The sequence below is a fragment of the Falco peregrinus genome, chromosome Z, assembly GCF_023634155.1.
Source record: "Falco peregrinus isolate bFalPer1 chromosome Z, bFalPer1.pri, whole genome shotgun sequence".
Lineage (NCBI taxonomy): Eukaryota > Metazoa > Chordata > Aves > Falconiformes > Falconidae > Falco > Falco peregrinus.
In genome coordinates this window covers 73358486-73382964 of record NC_073739.1, presented here as the reverse complement: position 1 = coordinate 73382964, position 24479 = coordinate 73358486, and the positions used below count along the sequence as shown (strand labels likewise).

At 40.0% G+C, this 24479-nt stretch overlaps 1 protein-coding gene across 2 annotated transcripts in view; it reads right to left on the bottom strand.

Annotated features, from left to right (window-relative positions):
• The window catches only part of GOLPH3 (golgi phosphoprotein 3), a 33182-nt gene extending 9000 nt beyond the window's left edge, over nucleotides 1-24182 (bottom strand). Inside the window, exons 1-2 of one of the 2 annotated variants that reach the window (XM_005231506.4) lie at nucleotides 23702-24182; nucleotides 4604-4735 (exon numbers count right to left, since the gene is read on the bottom strand). In XM_005231506.4, the coding sequence (XP_005231563.1) occupies nucleotides 4604-4735; nucleotides 23702-23914 (345 nt within the window). In that variant the 5' untranslated portion in view covers nucleotides 23915-24182. Of the gene's footprint in view, nucleotides 1-1216; nucleotides 1563-4603; nucleotides 4736-23701 lie in introns of those variants that run through there. The other variant, XM_027778447.2, reaches the window with a different exon arrangement.
• Nucleotides 24183-24479: the final 297 nt, after the last annotated feature.

Here is a 24479-nt window from a genome sequence, read left to right as displayed (position 1 = left end):
TAGATGGCATATATGAAGCATAGAAACTAATATTTTTAATAAAAATCAGCAAGAATGAACCTATCCACAAATGTCAGGCTAAAAAGAACAAAGTTTGTTTAGATCTAAAAAGAAAACGTATCAGATATTTTTACATAGAGAGTATCAAACAACAGTTTAGGGTGCCTGCTTTGGGAAAAATAAAAGATACCAGCAAATTAAACATCCAGGGAGCTGCCAAACTGCATTCAGTGGAGACTTTTAAGACTAAACATCTGCCAGGGAGGGACCAGAGAAACCTCATTATCTGTTAATGCATCAAGATTAAACAGTCTCTTGAGATATGTTTTGGGGAGCTGGAGATCACTCCAACCATAAATCTCAGATACTTGTTTTAAGAATACAACTACATTTTAACAGGCAATCCCTGTTTAAGACTAATCACAGAACAATGCATTTTTATCTTCCTGATTTACAAGCTTGCACCACAGCATCACTCAAACCCTCCATTAACTACATATGATGATATTACCTATCTTCCAATTTCATATAAAAATTCTGTATTTTGGAAGTTTCTGTTCTTTAATTATATAACAGCATACTTTAAGTTGGGTTTTAAAGCTCCTGGATTGCGGCTATTAATAAAGAAATATCTGATAGGTGGCTAATTAGCCTAAAGACACCCAACTTATCTTTACTTCTTTTTAAAACTGACATTCCAGCAGTACTTTCGTTTCTTTGAAGTGTCCCACATGATTACACTGGATAGCTCCAGTCTGCTGCATCTGAGAGCCTGCTACTCACCATCTCACTTAACAGCTAAGATGAAGTCATCTTTTTGACCAATAGGTTCTTTATTATTAGAAAAAGGAAAAACAAAACCTACCTCACTGAAGAGAAAAAAAGCTCTTCAGTCTAAGATATATGTAACTTTTTTTTAAAATTCAGAAAACAGCTTTCCTTGCTTTTTTGGGATTAAGATTTTTTTTTTCTACCACTGCAAAGAAGTTTAAGAAGCCAGCCTGAATATAGTGTACCACAACAGTACGACCCTAAACATACAGGCATTTAGAGGTAAGAGCTGTAAGGAACAGACTCCACCATGCAACTCTGTTAGGACCCCATAAGCTCTCGTGAAGCCACAATATACAGGGATTTTGTTTCTAAGTTTACTGTTCTCTGCAGCCAGGCATATAGCACTGCTTCTTCTCATTTCTCTACTACACTGAATACTCACCGCACAGATTCTTCTGATTACCCTTCCCCTCAAACAAAAGTATTTTGGTTCACACCTCCGTGGTATTTCTCTACTCCTCCCCCTCCCACCACATGGATGTGGCACAAGGCAACAGCAGAAGCTCAACCACCTCTCTCCAGCTTCATGGATCTGCTGTTTCTTGAAGGATGCATTGATGAATGCTTCCTGGCTAACTCTCTTCAGAGGCATAACAGCACAAGAGAGGTGTAACAGCACAGGAAGAGTGGCAAATCAAGTAGGTTGCCGATCTTGTGAACTGGATCACCACAGAAGATTACACATCTGCAAGAGGGAGATTATTTTCTCTCTTTAACAGAAGAGCTAAGGTAAAGAAAGAAGCTAAGCTCCTGGTTCTTCAGAGATGATGGTCCTTCGCCTATTGCAAGAACGCTTTCTTTATTCCCATTTTTCAGTGATTTATCAGGTACTAGATCTGCTTTGTATCCAATTGTTGAGGAAATTTAAGTTGTACAGAATATTTAATTTGCATTTTCCACAACGAAGCTTTGCAATTAAGCAATGCTAAAGATTTAGCACTTCTTGCACTGATTTTTAAGTAAACTTCATTATTTAGTTCTAATACAAAAATTCACTCATGCATGAATCACTCAGAATTGTCAGCTAGAAAATACTGAAGTTAATACACCAAGGATTTATTGGGATTTCTTTTGTTTTTAAGAACTCTAATGATTTGGTTTGCTTTCTGAGGCTGTTAGGTAGCACAGAGTACCATTTCCCATCTTCAATAACCACTAATCTTAGAAATTATTTACATATAAACCTCAACATTCATTTATTTGTTTCTAAAATAGATACCAGTAGCTAGAACTCCAAAACGATGCAATGATTACATACTCTTAAGCCAAACTCAAGAGGATGTTGCAACATAAAATACGTCATACTGACTTTCAAAGCTTCACTAACACCTATCCAATCCTTGTCTGTCAGTTTCTCAGTCTCATTTGTCTATGGCATTCAAGCGTGGATTTAATACATTTTGATCCATTCTGAAATTAGAAAATTTCCATTCTTAGAAACTGCAAAAAATTATCAGTAAAGATCCACCTGATTTAAGGCTCTAAGTAAAAACCATTGTAGCTAGCAAACTTTCAAGTTAGCTGTATGAGCAAGATGACAGTTAGTTGGTTATAAATCCATACTACTGCCCAAGTAACTAGTTCAACACTCTTCTTGTTCTCACCTTACCACTTGTGCCAGCAGTCTCACTTTGTGCCTCACCTGATGATAATATCGAGAAATAAAAGTAAAAACTAAACTGATCAAAGTAGTGAATTAGTTTTCAGCCAGAGGGGGTTACCTGACAAGCCTGCACAAATGCTAGGAACAACCCAAGAGACTCCAATAAGCCTCTTCACAAAGAGAGGACTACCCTTCACAGCTGCAAAACATGCTAAAATAACTGAAGCCTAAACTCCTCCCTTCAGACCATGGCTTGAAGATTCACAAATCAAAGCTTTGAGTTTTAAGGAGGTTTTACCTTCCCACGAATCTGAGGATGGACCTGGGGTGAGGAGGAAGAAAAGCTAGCCTGGGAGGCAGAAACTATAGAAAGTGTTATTGCCACTGATTCACAACCTTGTATGCAACTACACAGTCCATTCCACTCACTAAACCACAGTATTTAATTCACAGCCAAAGCTGAGGACAAGGGGAGCAAAGCCTGCAAAAGGGGGACCAGAAAGACACTTCATACAGTTAAGACACTTAAATCTAGGCAACACAGAAACAACACTGAAATCTTTGTTGACACAATACTTCAAAGAAGATACAAAATGACACAAGTCAGTCATGAGAATGATTTCTGAACCGAGAGAGAGGTGATAACAGAGGGAGAAGAAACCTCATATAGATCAGCAGTTAGTGATTTTATTTGCAAGAAATTACTTAGGCAGAAACTAATAGTCATTTGAATTTTAAATTAAAGCCTTTTTCATAGAACACTCCTGCCTGCAAAAAGAAATCTCTCAATTGCCTTGTAACAGCAGAAAGAACACAGCCTTTAATATTGGGTAGCTTCTAGATTTCCTTCAGCAAGGGCCAGGGTGCAGACAGAGAAGAAACAAACACACCTACCAACTCCCAAAACCACATGATCAAAGTTTTAACAAGGTTCCTACCCGCCCCCCCCCCCCAAACCCATAAGAAAAATCCCACAAAACTAACCAAAGATGACAATAATTTTGCTTGTATTCTTTACTGAAGATTTTTCCATTTTCCTAAGGTTATTTTTCCATTTTCCTAAGAAAAGCCCCATAGTTAACATTTCAGGTAGCTAGAGCTGACAAGGTTTGCACAGAATGAAAATAACTGCTAAAGAACATTCCTGAATACCTAAGGAGCCAAAAGCTTTGAAGGAAAAAAAAAATTCTGCAAACTAATCAATACTGAATATGCTTAAATGAAGCTAAAAGAAGTAGCAGCTGTTTATCTGAACAGAGGTTTGATTCTTCAGAAGAGGAGGAAGTGGGAAGAAGGTTGGGGAATTTGTAAGCTTTCCTTTAAATAGATTAGCAAAAGATAATATTGCCAGGGAAATGTGACACAAAAGAGAATTTATCTGTGGTGGATAAACAACATTTGACAAAGTTTTCAATGAGCTTATTTTACAAGTGTCCTCTAACAGCTGATGATGTAAAAATTTTTCAAACAGTGTGACTTTGCACATGTTGTTCAAAGGAAAAATCCAGCAGCAAAAGTAGTAAATTAAGGCCTCAAACCTTCAACCTAATGCAATAAAGGACCTTAAATGTTTGGCCATCTTGAAGGTCAGTGAGTACAACAAATCTAACACAACAGTCACATGCTTAAAGTAGATACAGTTTTGTGTTCTCAGGGGCCCAAGACACAAGGATCATTTCCTTCCCATGCACTGCAAGCATGTACTACAACATGGTGTACACCAGAACTGAACAGGGGTCTTGCAGGATACATTTGGTAGGCTGTCAGCTTGCCATTCCCCCCCAGCATCAGCCCACATCTCACCAACACTGCACACATCAGTTCCTTCAGCAGATTACCACTGGTGCTACTGGCTCTGAGCAATAACTGCTGCCACCGTATGCTGAACAAAGCCACTGCCAACTGTTTGTGCAAGGTTCCCAACAGCACCAGTAACGCGTCAAGAGAACAAATGGGAGCAGAGAACATGTACAGAAGATTTTCCAAGGCATTTCAGCTTGCCATTGAAACACTCAACTCTGTGCATTTAACTTTGGTCACTACCCAGAATCTCAATCCCCATGTAAATTTAAAAAAAGTCTTTTCCTTGTAATCAGTTGTAATTTATAGTTGCTGTATTGCCTGAAGCATGGCACAAAAGTAAATGGATCATCTTCCCCCACTTACCTTTCTTGTTAATAGACTTTTACGCCTCATTCCACAAGCTTCTAGCTGAAGACGTCCTCGCAATGCCAATTCAATTAACATACAGCCACGCAATCCTGAGGAGATGCAATCATTCCAGAATGATGTGTAACCCTGTGAAGAATGAAAGACAGTAAGTTATCTCTATCTCCACCTGAAAGCGGAACAGAAAAAGAGGCTTACTGCATTCTCCAGTCAGTTCTCCTGCCTTCAAACACTTCTGAAGTAGCATCACTAGCCAACAACCATTCCTACACTGAAACATGGAACAGAAACTGACTCATCCCCTATTAGTTTTGACACTTGGTCTCACCTCTCTGAAGAACAGGGAAACCTCAGGAAATTATACAAAACATAACTGAGGTATTAAGAACTGTGAGACATAAAGCATGGTTTACACATACTCAAAATAAACTTACTACATTTTTAAGACATCAAGTGTTTGGCATTACCAACATCACACAGGCTTATCTGAGTTTCTTGACAAATATTAATGTCATTTAGTATCCGTAAATAATATGGCACCGATAAAGTAGTAACAACCTAAAAATTGGTATTAAATAAAATATGGAGTATACTGGAACACAAATGCGGCAATCAGCACAAATGACAGAACAGATCTTTTTACCTCAAATACAGTAAAATAAAAGACAAAAGTTTTCAAGCAAATATTCAGAACAGCTACCATTTTGTCATTTAACATTCTGTCTTTTGAGAAATGATTGCAGAAACACTTGGTATCATCCAGAAGGACCTTCCAAAACTTCTCTAGTGATAAGTGCTGAAAAGGAAGGGGGGGAACAGAAAAAGGAGGGAGTGCTCCCCTTCATAAAATTTCTCTTAACCAATAACAAAGACTAGGTTGAATCAAGAGCACTTCAATTTTATTCTGTTCGCAGGTAAAAGCTGTCCATGTATAAAAATGCACACATCTGAAATCCGTTGAACTTAGAATCCAGTCCCTAACTAAGGCATGCCAAAAATACAGATTTCCAGGAACATTATAATACTTGTTTCCATTTAGCACTTAACTTTTTTCAAGAGCTGTATTATATAGATGACCAATGCTTCCAAGAAGTCTACAAAAGCTCTGAATCTCTAGAAAGTAATTACTGAAATACGTCACAAATATTTATTTAAAAGGTCATGAATGTAAGGTTGGAAAGGTATTTGGGAAGTTATCTAATCAGCATTCTACTTGGAGCTGGTATTTTGTGAGCATCAGCTATTCTCTTAAGTCAGTCATTCTGTAAATTAAGATTTTGGTTGGCATCAGACATTTCTTTGCCAAAAAACATGCAAGATAAGGTACAGTATTTGCTTGATGAAAAAGGAAAAAGAAAAAATCCAAAGAGATTACTTCTACATTCTAATATTTCAGATTTATTTATTTTTAATCAGACAACACATATGCAAACTGAAAATCTACTGCACAAACATACAGCTGAGCACTTCTTCCTATTCACAAAAACTCGTTCTATTATTATGCAAACAATTAAAGTGCTAGATTTCCCCCCTCTTTGTTTAGTAATGAAAACTGAATATATATTTTTAAAGTGAGTACTTTTCAACTAAATGCTTGACTACACCACTCCCAGCAGCAATTACCAGTTGTAAACTCCTCTGCTCCAGCAGTTATTCAACATACACAGCCAGAGGATGTGGGTTGCAGAGAAACACAGGATCATAGGATAATTCTGGTTGGAAGGGAACACGGGAGATCTCTAATCAAACTTCCTGCTGAAGGCAGGTTCAGCTATGAAGCCAGGTCAAGCTGGCTCTGGGTTCTATTCAAGCAAGTCTTGAAAACCTCCAAGGATGGAGACTGCACAATCACCCAACAGTTTTTAATGAAGTGATCCTGAAAGGCAGCTCAAAAAGATTATATTCTTCATAAATGGGACTGCTTGTTCTAGTGGGTTAGATGATGTTAAAGTCATAAGAATATATACGGTGTCACCACCTTTTTATTTTTCTCCAGGCTCTGAGTTGCAGGTGATCTACTAGCAAAAGGAACATCATATTTCAATACACAGAGATTATACTGCTATCCACACAGTGAGGAAGGAGGTATTTTGTAACACTTAAGTGTCGTTCTGAACATTTCTCAATCCATTATACTTATCTTTCCAGATAGTTCAGGCAGATGGACTGACTGGTTTTGGCACTTACTGCAAAGACCTCAGACAACTGAAAGAGCCTTCACAAAAGGTCAGTTTAGCACACAAGAGTAAGAAAATCATCTTTTAAATTAACTCAAACTTCCCAGTGTAAGTGAAGATGAGTAGAAGCAGACGTTTATTTTCAATATTGCAAACAGCTTCTTGACACCTACTTTATAAGGCATATAGCATAACTAAAAAATGGTGCATAAAAGAGAACAGTGCTCAGCATTACTGAACTACTGCCTATTAAAGAGGCTATAGATGGACACTGAAGAAAAAAAGAGTGAAAGGAATAATAAAATACAGAGAGGAAAAACAGCAATATAGAATAATATACTATTTGCACACAAAACTTTTACAATCTTTTAGTCCTTGTCTGTGGAGAAAAAATGAAGCTAGCTCACAGGTTAGAAAAGTCTGTGTTTCTATTCAACTGTTTTTACAGGAAGGCAAAAGTTTTATTCATAGGAGATTGACAATGAAATTTGACAGACAGCAATGGATCTGTAAACCACACATAGTCTGGGAAGCTCCCACCCAGCTGACGTCAGTGCACACTGCAGGAGGAGTCATCATTCCATACACACCCATCCCCTGAATGTGGCCTGGTCATTGCCCATTACAGGTTACGGAACAAGACAGGGATTTGGTTTGACCTTTTAACACTGTTCTCACTGTTATTCCAAATGTCTAACGGTCTCAAAACACTTAGACTGAAGATCAAAGTGCACTATTTACAGATGCAAATCATTCCACTATTTAGTGCTCTTAAACAGCACTAGTTTTCTCAAATACAACATCAAATATTTTTACTTTATTAGTCTTCCTACAAGTCTTTTGTAATGTTATAAACATCCTAACTCAATGAAATACTTATTAAAAGATGCTAAGCAGCAGGGGACAAAAAAAAAAAAGCCTTACAAGGCAGGGAATTATTTTTATCTGACAGCGATCACACTGCTATAGCACTAAAAGCTATTAATAGCTTGCAGGACAATTTTAAATCTACGTTGATTCAAAGATCAAAAGAATGTTTACAACTGTCATGTTTATTTACACAAACAATAGTACAAAAGCATTTTTCATCAGACCTGACCTAGAAATTTTCAGGTAAGAAATAATTTTGCTAGACAAGCATAAGGAAAATGAGAATAAAGTTTATAATAGAAACTTGTCACTATATTAACTCTGAAATCTCAGACTTTCCTCCCAGGCACGGCAAAGCACGGAGCACTAAAATACTCTTTCTGCTTTAAGAGTAAGTTATTCAAAATCCATGGTGACGAGGCCATTTCTCTCCCACCACCTCCTGCTGCATGTATTTATTTACTTTATCCTCTTCCTATGCCCTTTACCCAATTTCCAGCTCACACAGGTCTTCCTGTTCAGTTAGACACTAATCACTTGACACTCTCACTCAAGACTTATTAAATAGTCCATTTCCCAATGATGGCCCTGTGCCTCAGTGTTACCCAGCCTACCTTATCTTGCACTCCCTGCTTTTTCATTGCCTCCTCAGCTGCACTTGCCCATCACCAAACCTCTGACACTCCTTTCCACAGCACTCCCCGTCCCCACCTCCTTTTTGTGCAAAACATTGATATGAAGAAATAGTGTGAAATGGGGACAATGGACATCGGTTGTGATGGTATATGTCTGCTCAAGGAATGTGGGTATGGTGATTGGTATGGGTGTGGTGTCTGGTCACATAGCCACACAGCTTTGAGGAGACACTACCCTTCTTCCTCTAACAGAGGGGCTATTTATAAAAAGGATGAGAAAAGGATGAGAGACATTCCAATGTTATCTAGAGGAAGGGAGTGCTAAGTCTTCTTGCTGGAGAAGATAGGATGCTCACAAGGACATGAATCACCTACAAACCTGCAAGACCACCACATTCCAGGCAAAGGACTGATAAGCTAATTAACATATGAAGCGAGAGTAAGCGGGTTTAGGTAACGAATATGTATAGGTGTTAATTGAATATTCATCTGTTTTATTGTATAAATGTCACTTCGGGCATGCACGCTTGTGGTGGAGCAATCCCCTGTGCATCTGCGCGCAATAAACATACCTACTTTATAACTTTTGGGTTATAGAGTCTAATTCCGCACGTCAACGTAACACATTAACTTATGACTTCCAGGTTTATGAAGATCTGAATTTCTGTGTCCCTCATGGATTTCCTTTGACCTGTTCACACAGATGGTACAGACAATACAGCAAAGTATTTACACTACATACAGTGAGCAGCCATTTTATTCTTGTCTCTAATCCAAGAGGGACAACGCCGTGTGATACATTAGCAGACATATAAGCAAATAATCCATACTAATAGGCTGGGTCTAGCTCTGCTGGGCAAAGCTCAAGTGCAGGCAGCTTCCTCCTACTTACTGTAGCGAATACCCCAGTTCACATCTGCAAACCATAAAAAAATATTGTGAATGTATGCTAAGACCCAGTCTCCTATAGATGCTGGCATGCAGAGCGCATCAGAAAGCGGTGTTCATACACATACCCTGTAGGGAAGGAAGCGACAGGGAAGAGATCCTGAGTGCAACCCATCCTACCAATGTCCCTTAACTTTAAATTACATTATTCTGTAACAATATTCCCAGTTTGCCTCCAAGATCCCTGACTCTCAAACTTCACAAAGCTATACTTTAAATGGAGTAGGGTCCTAGGAGTTGCAAAAAATTGTAAGGATCAATAAAAAGTATGTGAACTCCTGCACAAAGAAACAAAATGTCTTTCAGCAGCTCAAAAATTACCACCCCAGCAGTAAAAAACCTACTGGGATCATTTGTTTATGCTATAATAAAGCCATGGCTAGACAGGCTTATATAGAGAGAAAACATGTACACACTAGTTCTGACAATACCAGGTAAATATTCTGTTGGAAGCACCCAGTATTAAGTATTACAGAGTTAGAGCTATTGCAGAAATACTGAAGTACACTTCCACAGAACACAGATTCCTATTTTTTCAAGATACTAAAAATCTAAATTTCTGGATATTTTAAACACATAAATTACTGGAGAGATTTTGTAATTCAAAGATTATTTGTAAAAATGTTTTTTTTAAAAAAGACAGATTAAGACAACACTTTCTCCATCTCTGATCCTAAAGGGCACTGCAGCAATGACCACAATTTACTAAGCATATAAAAAATCAGAACAAGAAAACTACCATAACTAGACATGTCTGAAGGTATTTGGCAAATATCAGTGCCAAACAGGTGTAACAATTTCTACATAACTGGTGCTGCTTTAAGAAATTGTACAGAACTTCAAAAACACCAACTTAAGCACAAAACAACCAGCCTTCATGGAGTATCCAGTTGCCTCAACATTGCTGTACTCAGCTTCCAGGCAATTGTCAGACTAGCTCTATTTAAAACCAACAAAAAAACCAAACCCCTCAAAAAACAACCCAAAGAAACTTCAAAATTTTCTGTTTCCCAAGTGCAAATTAAAGCCATGCAGCAGTACAAGTGCAAAAAATGCAATTAAATTGCAGATGCCATTTTATGTTTATAGACTTCCTCTCAAAATATTGACAGAGAAGTAAACCTTAATGGACTAGAGTGAAGTTTAAAAAAAAGAGAACTACCTCTTTCAGAAAACTGAGTACAAGACTTACAGGAGACCAGGTAACCTTTTACTTAGAATACTTTGGTTTTCACATCAGAGTTCCTAAAAATCTTATCCCACTACAAATTACACATTCTCTCCCCAATTCTTCATTTAACTCAGAATAGGTGAGCAACAGTTCCGCTACGCCTGGCACAGACCAGAAGATAGGGGAGCACTGAAAAATCCAAAAAAATCTCAGATTCAAAAGAAAGGAAAAGAAAAAAAGAAAATAAAAGGAGCTTGCAGAGTTCCAACCCTGAGGCTTCAAGATACATACAGGACAATAAAACAAATTATGTGTTTCACTTACTTGGTTAAGGCCACCTGTTCACAGAACAACACAGCACAATACAGACTGTAGTAGCCAACGCACTTCCTGATCTAACCCAGTGAATCTCAAGCTATTGCAGATTACTCTGCAGAGCACAGAACCACAGCAAATGGAAATCAGCTTTATAAGTCTTTTTAAAAAAGCATCATAAAGCCATTCAATAGTCTGTCAAGGTAACTGGTGGTTCGAACAGCCTGCTCACCAAAATAAATTTCTTTATTTTAGCAACAACAGTTTCCTCAGGCCCATTCTCAGATCCACACAAACTCATATTCAGTATTAGCGATTAGTGTTAGGTCGAAGTCTTGGCTCTGACTGAGACTCCACTTACATTTGTGAAGAACCACAATAGCAGAGCTTCCCTGAGGTAACACATGTAACACTGCCCTGACTACACTTGCGTTACTAAAAGCCTTTTCATTTAACATTCAGACTTAAGAATACCCCTTAAACTCTGACCTAGCACCCTCTACTTAAAAACAAAACAAATGATCTACGGTAACCAAACTGAAATAAACCAATCAATCGAAGAGGAACCTTCTGATGGAGAAGTATCACTACAGCCACCCAAACCCCTGAAGAATTCCTGTCCTCAGAAAATTCCAAACTCTTCTTCTACAAAAGACAAATAAAAAGATCTCAAAATCTAGCAAAGCATGCAATTTCTGAAATTTCATATAGAGGCAGTAGAAATAAAATGTTGGTTTAACCTTTTCCAGCCATGGTAGCACCATCAGAAGGGGAACAGGCCAACTTGGAAAGTAACAGAAAGCCAAGATAAAAAAGTTATAGCTCCTGAGGAACATGGAAGTCTTAGCTCTGAGGCAACACATCGGGCAGTCTACCAAGAACCCCTAATTTCAGGGTTCTAAGCTAGGAGGCACAATTTTAATTAAAGAAAGCTTTCAATTTAGCAAACAGTAAATTCGGAGTTTACAGGTAGAAGAATTCAACCAGCTCCACTTGGATGCTGAAAGAAAAATTAAGACTTCCTAAACTCTGCTGGAATCTGCTACTACTTTTCTTACTTCTGCATGAATAACATTCAAATACTGTGTCCGCCGTAGCAATATAAAAGCTCCAAGACATAAAATTACTGGTTTGTTTTACACACAAATAAGCGTTTAGCTTTCCCAAACAAGAGTTTCTCCCTTGGCATCTATTCTTTCCAATACATAGCTGACTTTTTATGGTATATTCTCAGAAATCACAGATGACAAACATACTGGAAAATATTCTGTGACTGCTGGCATTTCGGGAAGTTATTGAAGGGTAATTAATCACCCTCACCAAATTTACATGCCAACATAATAAAAATATGGTTTGGACACCTTACAACATACGAGGTTCATTCCTCCTGTTAAGATGAGAATAGAACAAATAGTTGTCAACAATAGTGGGCTAACTAAAGCAAATGTGGAACTTGGGATAAAAAAAAACACTTTGAAAGTTAGTTTAGGTCATTTGTAGAATTGTGCAAAGCAAATTGAGTAGGTCTGCTGGTATAAATTATATGTGTGGGACTGACTTTCATGTTGCGTAGCACAATTAGTGAAAAGCCTTGTCCTGGTTTTAGCTGGGACATTCATTTTCTTCTTAGTAGCTGGTATTGTGTTTTGGATTTGGTGTAAGAACAAGTTGACAGCCCACTGATGTTTTTAGTTGTTGCTGGGTAATGTTTATAATAATTAAAGGACTTTCCAGCTTCTCAGGCTCTGTCAGCAAGAAGGCTGGAGGGGCACAAGAAACTGGGAGGGCACACAGCTGACCTGAACTAGCCAAAGAGGTATTCCTACCATGGAAAGTCATGCTTAGTATATAAGCTGGGGGGTGGGGGAGTGGCCACGGTCTGCCAATCATTGCTCAGGGACAGGCTGGGCACTGGTCAGCAGGCAGTGAGCAACTGTGTTGTGCATCACTTGTTTTCTTCCTTTCATTTGGATTTCATTCCCCTCCCCTTCTCTCTCCCTTTCATTATAATTGTTATCATTATTACTGGGGATTTTTTATTTTATTTCAAGTATTAAATTGTATTACCCCAACCTTTGTGCTTACATTCCTTTCCAATTCTCCTAATTCTCCTCTCTATCCCTCTGGGTAAGGAGGGAGTGAGCAAGCAGCTGCGCGGCACTTAGTTACCAGCTGGGGTTAAACCATGACAAGCCTACTTTTCTCATTTACACTGCATATGTCCCAAAGGGAGACTATACCTGAATGCTCACTTTGAATAGTTATTTCAATACTGCGGAAGAGACTTATGCTTTGTATATACATAAATTCAGGTATCTTTTCTCAGAGGTACTAGCAGTGGTAGAGAGAAATACCAGGGGCAGGGGGGGAAAGCAGGAAAAGAAACTGAGGACAAAATGACATCCCAGTGTTTAATTACCTTCCCAGCACAAGCACCTCATTCAAACCAGTACTTTCTGCACACCACTTCAATTAATTATCCTTAGATTCATTTCAGTTCTACTGACCTTTCAAATCAATGTCACAGTATCTCTTTTAACCTCACATAAAACCATATAACTGGAGAAGGTGCATCCCCTGTCATGTCTTCATTTTTAGCCATTTGAGGACCAAACACAAGAATGCAACCAAACAAAGCCTGAACTGCTACTGAAGAGAAAGTATTTTTTTACACCATTGAAGCATATCACTGCTCTCTCTTGAGCCCGTAGTAGCATTTGTGCAGTCAGCTGGGTGAGAAAGTGGTATGTCTGAAAGCTAAGGATCACTCTCCTCATCTGATTCGCTAAGCTGGTGAACAAATTTCAGAGACAGCACAGGAAAGGGAAGGAACATGGTTGGGACAGAAAGCAAAAGGCAAGAGCATCCCCCTCAGTGACAACCCACACTTCAATGACAAACTGTTTTCGAAGTCTGAATAGTTTTCACAAATTGAAGAGTTATGGCTAGAACTATTCACTTAGTCTTTGGAATAAAGAGCTGGAAAAAAACCAAACATACATTATTGGGCTGCCTGTACTGAAGCCATTCATGAGCACAATCAGCTCAGAAAATATTAAATGCTTAAAGCTTCAAGCATCATGCACTATATTCAACAATACTTTCAGCTCCCAGTTTGGACCTCAGCAATGATTACCCTGATCATCATAAATTTGAAATTATATTATTTAAATCTGATAGGACAGTAACAGCATCCCTTTCTGATTCTGAAAGAATCTGCTATTGCCTCAGAGAGGTGCCTGACAAAACCAGTTTCAGCTTCTGCAACATTCTCTCACAAGACTAAAATCAATATCCTTTGGCAAAGAACTCTTGGGTCTTACCCCAAAGAACTACCTGGTCTTACTATTCACACTCAGCTGAAAATATAACATTCAAGGTTAGGGTCCTGCTTAATTAACTCTTCAATACTACTTTCAATCTCTTCCCTCCTCTGTGGGCCTGTAAGACAAGACAGAAGGAAGGCTGCCACAATTCTGGAATATAAGAATGATGTGAGAGCATGCTCAAAATTTATTTCTCATGTTTGAGTTCTAAGACAACAAGCAACCCTGAAATGCAAAATTGATTTTTGGTTTTGACAGCAATAAAATTGTATTGAATCTATGATTATCCAGAAAATTATAAAAAGACAAGCCCTCCATTTTTCTTACAGAATTGTTTCACAATTCTACTGTCTGCCAGATTTTGATTTTCACTGCTTGTATAGACCAATCTGCTTTAAGATATATTTGGTTAAAGACATGACCCAGTTTCACCTGACAGGAACACATTCAGAGAAAGCTGCTTTGTACATATTATATAGACATATAATATACATAATAACCAAACAGATTTATTTTTCAGGTAGCTCTTAAATTGGTACAAAGGAATTTCAGACCCAGTAAAAGAAATACAGTTCTATCTATCTACAGAATTGGAAAAAAAAAACCCCAATGCATTTCTGAAGACCAGTCATCCATCAAGAATAATATTAAAAAGATAAAACCAACATGCCCAGAACTTGCAAATATTTAAAATACTCAAGAAAAACACCTACTAGAGGAATACTCTGGATTTTCTCATTTGTCAAAGGGAAAATACTCAAACTTCCAGACATCTGCAATTAAAATAACCTGGATTCCTCTTCATCCTCTTCACATTAGATTAAGGATCTATGCCAACCTATACCTAGGTAGCTCTTCACTGCAAATCTTACCTTTCAAGTAAGCCATCACCTGATCATCCCAGAAGGTTGCAGGAACATCTAATAACACATCTGACCTATGGAACTTTTGGAAATTAGTATCTGATTAAAAAAGAAAAGCAAGCCAGGGTGCAGAAGTGTTTACTATTGGAATACTACAGTGTGAGGACTTTGATGTCTGACTGTATTCTGTCTTGATTTCCTCTTTTCATGCAACTGAAATCATCGGCCATTTCACTGGAACATAAATTGTAGTCTAGTTACAAACAGAAGACAAGTTAGTGAAGAAAATCTCTTAAAGTGTTCTGACAGCCAAACACCAGAAATACGCTTTCAGGAAAGCAAGCATACATATTCTACAAAGCACAGCACTATTGACAAGAAACTTGTCAGGTATTTGATTAACCTGCCATTGCATTTAAGAATAAATAATAGAGCAACTGCTATTGACTACTGAAAGCACTGAAGCCAAATGCTATTCCCCAGCTTTTCAAGCATGTACACAGGCATACATTATGCAGACATGTCTCCCCACTAAAATGAAGACAATAAAAACCGTAACACTGCTGAAGAGGAGGCAACTAACACATGCACACTGCTGAACCCTTACAAGACCCCTGAACAAATCAACATTTTAGTCTGACTGATCATTTTGGAATGAAAAGACTTGCTGAAAGTTCGGCCTCTAAGTGCATACACATGCAGATAATGACTTCAAATATTTGCATAGCCCTTGCAAAGCCACCTTCCATCAAGAATCCAATCTCTATTCTCCATACTTCGTGCCAAAAAAAAAAAAAGACTTAATTATTTGTTCCATAACCTGTAAACCGCTTTCTACACTACCAGCTACTGTTACTGAGCATAAAATCTGACTTTATTTGAAATAGATGTTTAATTAGAACTGGTGCTTAAATCCTCCACATCAGACTCTTCTCTCAAAAAAAGAAGTCCTCCCACAGCAATAAGCAAATATAGCAGAATCCGTGAAATAGCTCGCATCCTGCCTAGATCTAACAACCAGAAGCTTACAACGCAAACCTTGCATGTACTTAAAGTGTCTCCTGGTGGTGGGCTGACCCTGGCTGGCTGCTAAGTCCCACCTAACTGCTCTCTCAATCCCCCATAACAAGACAGGGGGAGAGAATAGGAAGAGAAGTGAAAAAACAAAACTAAGTGATGCAAAACACTCACTCACCACCTCCCACAAGCGGGCTGATGTCCAGCCAGTCCCCAAGCAAAGGTCACCTTCCCAGCACCTCCCTCCTCTCCCTTTATATTGCTGACCATGACCCTATAAGCATGGGATACCCCTCTCATCAGCTGGGGTCATCTGTCCTGGCTGTCCCCCCTCCCAGCCCCTTGCACACTCCAACCTACCCATGGGTGGGGGGTGCTGGGCAGAGCAAGAAACAGATGCTGTGACACAGCAACAGATAAAATATGGGTGTGTTATCAACACTGTTTTGGTCAAAAATTGAAACCATAGCACCATACTGGCTGATATGAAGAAAATTAACTCTATTCCAGCCAGGACCAGTACACTTCTCTTAAAAACAGCAAGAAAAACCTAAATCTGGTTATGTCCTTCTAATACAAAGAAAGCAGGTATAATACTGACTGACTAAATAACTGGTGGAAGTTTCACTAATTTTGACTAACTAGACCACGTTAAATCTACAATTCTCTCCTTTAGACTTACAAATACACTACGTCTACCCCCAAATACAACAGCTAGCCCTCTCTTCAACACTAATCACAATTTAAACCACTATGTAAAGCACTGTGTTTTTTCAACTTGGGGAGCTATACAATGTTTCATTTTGAGGGATTTGTACCTGGTCATTGATGTGGATGGATTTTCAAAGTCCTGTTCTCAGTGTTTACAAAAAAAGTGTACATAAGGTACAGGGACTCCTCTCCTCTTAATCTAAACTTGCCCTAGTTTTCTTTCAGTTTCTTCTCTTCGAATCAGGTGTCTCCCTTGTTTCACTTATCCACACATAAACAATTTTCCAGAAACAGATTATCTCGTAATAATGCCATGTCAACATTTTCATTATGAGATTAAAATAATTCCACTCATTTCACTGTTCTTACACTAAAAGGAACGGGTTCTTCCATTCAGTACTTGACACGGACCAACTGTAAACTGAAAGTCTCAGCCACAGACTGCAGATGCCGCTAAAGTGGAGTCTCATATAAATGTCCAGCACAGAGAGTTGTAATTAGTGCTTCCTAAGTGATTAGTACAGATCGAACATCCATCTGGCATTTAACTTCATCTTAGGCAATAAATGTTATACCTGCCTTCTCCTCTGTACAATGCAAAAGACATACTGAAATGGCAACACAATATGTATGCAACACTTCTCTCATGGGAGAGACTGTTGAATGTGAAACTGCCAAAGTAAAATCAAGTGTCTACTTAAGTAAAAAGTGGAAGTGCAATGTGCTGCGCTATACCAGAATGACTGGCTAAACACAAACCTCACACCACAGCCCATGTACAAAAGACACCTAGCCTGGCAGTTAAGGACTCTGTAAATAGTGCAACTACATGATGCTATCTAGTTAACACCATAAAGGCAGAGGACTAGAAAGAGTATAGCAATAAGCACCTTTTAAGTACTTAAAAAAGTATACGCAACAGAGATATGTAAAAAGCCTGACAGATTAATTTCCCAGCGTGATCAATAAATCCTGTAACATACACAAGTAATAAAACAGCTATGAGTGTAACAGCTCTCCAATTATAAAGATCTAGCTTACAAGGCATACTATTTTATTATCTTAATGGCTCATCACAAACGGGGGGCGGGGGGGGCGCGGGGAAAGAGACAAAAGGTTGAAATGTAGTTAAACCGGGGGAGGTGTGAAAGGCTTGGCATTCATAACACTGTTTTGCGCTCAGACTGACAGCGTAGTCATAGTACCCACACACCTTTGTGCTCCTACTCATGCAGGCTGACATACAGTGCACACAGAGAAAGAACAGCTGTGCACTGTTTTATGTGTAACCTTGTAACTTTCATGTCTGAAAAATGTGAAATCATTCTGCAGTATCACTCTATGAATATGTCTGAAAGAAGATAATGAAACTGACCCAAGACCTGTTTACAAACTGGGAAGAACCCTGTTAAGAGCAGCACGTGATAAGTTAACTTTTAGTAAAGAAAAAAATTAGTAGTCATGAGAAAACAGGTTGACAGTGTTGTCTATGCAGAAGAAACTGAGCCACACTTAATGTAGACTACCTTCCCCCAGTAGTGAAACACAGAAGTGTGTACGTCCTGCAGTAATTAATTGCTCTGTGTGTAACAGTCATTCTCGAGTATAGTGCCTGCACACAGCCTGGTCAATTTGTCAATTTAGCCTTGCAAAGCAAGCCCCTTACATGTAGCTTAAGTAATTGAGATAAATGCTGCAGAACTTGAACTACATTAGGATCAAAGAACACCTGAAATAACACCACTTCTTGTTTAACATAATATGTTAGCTTTCAGTTCCATAATTACTCCACTTCCAGAAATTAACAGCAATACTTTTTTTATATACACTTCATGCAAATTTTTTAATAAAAACAGTTTGCTATCCTAAGGGAGAGGAAGAAGTGCTACAGCTTTGGTATTTTACGAGCACTTAAAAAAAATTTAGAAGCATCACTAGAAAGGCTTTGCAAGTGTTTTTGTCTTTACCCTACACTAGATAGCTTGACTTGAAGAAGAGACTACACTGCACTAAATTATCCATTAATAAATAATATAGATTACAGGTTAGCAATGCAGGGATAATCACACTAGCTGCATGCACAACCACAAAATACAAACACCATTTCAACACAAAGTCAACTTGTACCAAAATGCTGCTTCCAAATTCACATGCCATCCATAGAACCCAAAAGCAGGATTTACTCAGCAGCACAGTAAAGAGGCACTTCACTGCACTTTGTAGCACACAGAATTGGGGTACTCCTCCTCCCACACCTCCTATCTTCCCCTACCCTGTAATTTATGTATAGACATGAAATTAAAAAAGGACCAAAAAGGTAGGCAACTATGAAAGAATTTTTCACCACAGACATTACACACTTTGTGGTTATTAGGCCCTGAACATTTGAGGAAAAGCATGTTTTTGTCAAGGTTTCAACACATGCATACATCCTTCTTTAACTGAAACACCAATTCCCAGTAGACACCTCTTCATGTTTCACTCATTTGTCCAAGAAATTTTCCAGCAAAAGTTGGAAGCTTTCCCCTTGACATTCAGGCTGCTGCTGAAGCTCCTTTTTATGGGGCGGTAGGGGGCCAGGGTGGGAAAGGGACCACATGACACAGGACAACTAAAAAGGCATGAAGACAACTTGGTCATGTGGCTTTACAGGCAAAAACCTCCAGATTTCTGCTTTGTAATATGAATTTCAAAGCCAAATCTTAGTGTCTAGGAAAACACAACCCACATTTTCAGTGTCTGGGAAAATCCCTCTATCACTTTTCAGAAAAACCTCTTTAGGATTAAAATATAAAATTCAGTTACAAATCCAGATGCTTGTATTCGTAAGGATAAAGAAACTACATTTTGGCACTAATCTGATAAACACAAAACAGCACAACTGAAGCAGGCAAACTAGCTCCCTAATAACTTATTTCAATACAACAACAAAAAAATCATGAACTGGAAACCTTCACATGGACTACTGGGACAAAAAGCTACGCTACCACACTAAATCTTCAGCAATAAATGAAGTTTCTGAAGGCCAAACATGAATATCAAAGACTCAAGGTAATTTCTTAGCTAACAAAGTGATTTAATGTTACTTCACTCCCACAAATTATGTTTTAGTCTTCACCAAAAAATGGTAAATAAAACCAGAAATATTTACTGTTGCAGTAGACCGCGGTACATGGCAGTTACTACACTTTACATGAGTTTTCTTTCAGCAAGTAAGGAATTAGTTACAGGTCAAATAAACACTTTTTCTTTAGAAGGTGCCATGTGTCTATAGCTGCTTCAATTTATTTGGTTGTGGCATATCATATAGGCAACAGGAGCACCCATGTGCTCTGCTGTATTTAAATAGCTTCCCAAGGCGTAGCAACGAAGAACTCCAAAAAGGAGAAAAAAACCCAACCACCAACAAAAAGCTACATGTACAAAAACTTAAATGAACTTTAATGGAGCATAGCCACCTAGCAACCTGTCAGTTTTCTACGGGACTGACTCATGAAACGTCTGGAAGAACTGTAATGAACTAACTGGCGTGTACTTAGCTCTTAGCTGTCGCTTTTAAATAAGCTAACTTTTAATATTTATCACTCCCTTCTTTTGGAAGTGATGACCTCAGATGCTTCAGTAGTTCTAAAGAACTACTACCCTTTCGCTATAGCTTTGACCCATCCTACTGCAATATTACTTTTAACCTAATACAGCAAAGTATTTTATTTCAGTAAGTACTTTTTATTCCTATAGCAACATGCTATTGCTCTGTTCTAAATGGATGAGCACAACTCCCTTTCCCAGCCAAGTTTATGCAGGCTTTTCAAATAAGCGTAGGTGTTCTTGTGATGGTCTGTGAAGAATTCTAGTAATTTATTTTGTTCCAGTATATTACCTGTTCCTTCAAGGACACGACATCTATCACGTTATGCAAGCATGCACATATTTCAGTACACATCCCTGATAGCCTATGTTGACCTTAGAATACAGAAATAGTTATTATGTACACACAGAAGATACAAATGGAAGAGGAACCACTACTGGAAAAGAGCAACCAGTACACACACATAAGTACAATTCAATTAGGCCAAACAGGGGAAAAAACACAAAAAGGGCATGTCCAGGAAGCATATGCGAATGCAGCTACTTCTGTTCAAGCATTAAGAATGGGATTGAGACGTGTTATGTTTGTTTTAGGGCAGCGAGATATTCCCATAACTGTGTAGAAAAATAAATGTACATATGCACAAGTCTTCAATTCAGCAGGTGGAAGAACACATCACTGAGTACCTACTGAGTTTATCAAGATGCTATGGGAAGGTCCATATGAAATATGCAGTGACAACCAGACAACAACTCAGAAGTTTTGCTGTGGCTGTTAATTATCACACTACGCTGAAAGCTGGATTCACATAAATATCTAACAATCTCCTAGAAACACTGAACTCATCAATCCATCACTGCCTACATCTTCCTGAAAAATTCACTCCTAAGAGTAAAGTCTCTGCCACCTACACTTGCAAATTATAAATGGTAGCTCCATATATGTGAGGCATTTGGTATACAATTTACATGATGTGAAGCATATTCATCAGTGTCTAGCTTTAGAAAAAAAATTACCCAAAAAACTGACCTATGTTATCAATGAACATATCAGTGACTTTTCTGAGAAAATGCGTTCTTTGCCCAATTCAGACTGCTTTTTAAAATATTTTTATATATTTTAAAATCAACATTTAATTATTTTATCTTGTTGAAATAAACAGGAAGAATGTTATCAGCTTTAAATTTACCAGCTTTCAATGGAGCTTATGGCTCACGCACCTGCCTCTGCCTTTCCCTTAGACTTTGTGTAGTTTCACAATTACACTCTAGAGACCCTACATTGCTTTTCTCTGCTTGCTGTCATGAGAAAGTCTTGCACAAATGTCATGTGAAATCAATTCCGCTGAAAGTAAAAACTTCCTAAAAAAAAACACTTCCAGATGTATTAAGTTGTTTTCCTTACTTATTAGAACAGAGAACAAAAAATATCTTTGAAAAAGAGTCTATAGTTTTATTTCCAGTTTCAAAAGGAAAAAGATCTCACAAAGCTGTTTACATGGTGTAGCTTGTACACAGGGATAGCAGCAGACCCAAAACACAAAGCCTAGTGATTCATGTCTAACAAAGCTCACGAACAGTGTATGCTACAGTTTCTGCACATAAGTCCACTACCCTAGAGATGGCATTATCATTCTTTTTGTCTGATGTCTCACCAGAAAAAATCCCAAGGGAGTTAGGGATATCCATGCCACCATAATCACTCGGTTCCTTTTTCCATACAAAGGAAAATCAGATTATCTGCAGTGTGTGCCACTGCTGCACTTAAAGTTACATGATTTATAATTTTGATACACACCAGTGCAAAGCTGATTTTTAGGTCCAATATTAACTATTAGCTTTTTATATACCATGAAGACTTGCACCATATATTCTTTCTAGGCAGACAGAATGCTCCTTACCTTCAAATCTTTACAGCCTAAGGCCCACGAATTCAGCAGACATAGCACACAATCCTTGAAAAAGAGCTGAAAGATCACCCAGTTTATCCCACCTTCCGCAAGGCAAGACCTCGTCCATAATCCTGCCAGATAGCTGTCTTGCCACACCTAACTTACTCTCCTGCAACTATTCAGGTGCGTAGAAAGAGAAATGTGCATATGCATAAGTCTTCAATTCAACAGGTGGAAGCACACATCACTGTGAGTACCTACTGAGTTTGTCAAGATGCCATGGCAAGGTCCAGCTGAAAAAATGGGATTACAAAATACGGCCTAAAATACACAATCTGAGAGAGAAATAAAATACGTTATTGTAGCAAGTATATATACAAATATACCCACACACATTAAAGAAGTGAATGTTAACCAGTAAAACTACTCTTTATTTATTTTCAACCAGAAAATTTTGGATGGAACACACTGTCAAAGAGCATAAAACTTATCTTCCTCCCCCATTACTCTGTACTTATGAACACACACATTTGAGACTTCCACCCAAATGAATGAACTGGCTTCATTAACTTACTTACCACTACAAAAAGAAAAAACAACCAACAGGTTGCTTAATCAAATTAATACTGTAACTCATGCCTAAAATAAAGGTGTATTATACTTCACCATACAACACATCAAATTAAACTGTTCCCCCAGTAGGACTGAGTTCCTGCTCCTTCAATGAAACAAAAAAGCCAACACACTGGTAGAAGTATGCCTTCTTCAATGACTTAGAGTATCATGACAAACAAGCTACACATTTGGTAAAATGATGGAATTATATGATAATGTCATTTCCTCATTTTGACAAATTTCTCATTACTCGAGGCCCATTTTTGTCATATCTGTCCCCCCTAATTTTAAGACATTTTTCACACGCATTAGTCTGGAAAGTCTTAGTAGAAAGGGCTGTTAAGCATCCTTAAAGCACCTGAGAACCCCCTAAGTGCCACAGAGGTGTGTCTAACAAAACACATAGCAGTACACAAACCACTGACATTAAAAGACATAGGTAAGTTGTAGAAGCAGTGTAAATATCACAGATCTACCCAGGTCTCCAAGTCAACCACCAATGCTGACTACAGGCCTTTGGCCCTCATCTCTGTCCCTGCCTTGCCCCAATTCTTATGTTGCCTTCCCCAAGACGCTACAAATATGAGTGCCCCTCTGAACCCCACATGCAAAAGGTGATCCAAACTCTCTGCCGGGGTCCCCCTCCCCAAAATCGAAGCCCTTTCCCCACCTCCTCCAAAACACCGAGCTTGCTCCAGCACATGCCCCTAACCCCCAGCACCAACAGCCCCCGCTCCCCCGCGACGCCTCTACCCCGAACGCGCCGCAACACCCGCGCCCCAGCGCCCTCGCCCCCCCACACCCACGGCCGCTCCGGCTCCCCCTCCCACCATAACCCCCAAATGACCGATGTCCCCTCAGGCACTGCGCTCCCGCCCCCAGCACCACCGGGCCTCCTCAGCCGCCCCCTGCCCAGCGCCCCTCACCTCGGCCCGCCCCAGCCCCGCCGCCAAGGCCCCGGCCGCACCTCACGGTCCTTGAGGCCCAGAAGCAGCACCTCCTCCATGAGGGTGAGCCGCGTTTCCTTGGAGTCGCCCTTCTCGTCGTCGCCGGACTCGTCCCTGCGGCCTTCATCCTCCGGGCCGCCTCCCGCCCCCCGCTCCTTGTCGGCGGCGGCGCTGCGGGAGGCCTCGGTCCGGCGCTGCACTAGGCCGGAGCTGCGCTGGGTCAGGGAAGTCATGGCCGGAGGCGGCGGGAGGGCAGAGGCCCGCCGCAGGGACAAGGGCTCAGCGACAGCTCGGAGCCGGGAAGAAGGAACGGCAGCCGCTCCTGCCTCCACCCTACGCGCACCGGGGCAACGGCTGGCTGGGGGGAGTCATGGGGAGCGGCGCTCGGCCGCGGCGGGGGAGGCGGAGACAGCGGGGGCCGGCGTCCCCCTCTGCGGCGGCCGAGCTGGCGGAGGCGGCTTCTCCTCCAATATGGCGGCGCAGGCTGATGTCAGCGGAGGATGTGGCAGCGCCGGGCGCGGGGGGGCACCGGAAAGGGCCGCGGGGGGCGGGGCGCCGCGGGGGCGGGGGCGGGGCGGGGCGGGGGCGGGGGCGGGGCGGGGGCGGTCGTTCCCGGCGCTGCGGAGAGCGGCTGGCCCAGCGCGCCGGGGGGGCTGTGCTGCGGCCTCCTCAGGTAGCGGGTTTTCTCTTAGAAGAGCGCCTCGTTTAGCACCGTAAGGCCGCTCGGTTTCATTTGTAGCCGCCAGACCGTGTGTGGCTGCTTGTGCAGCCCCCCCATCCGGCTATATTTCTCTCTCT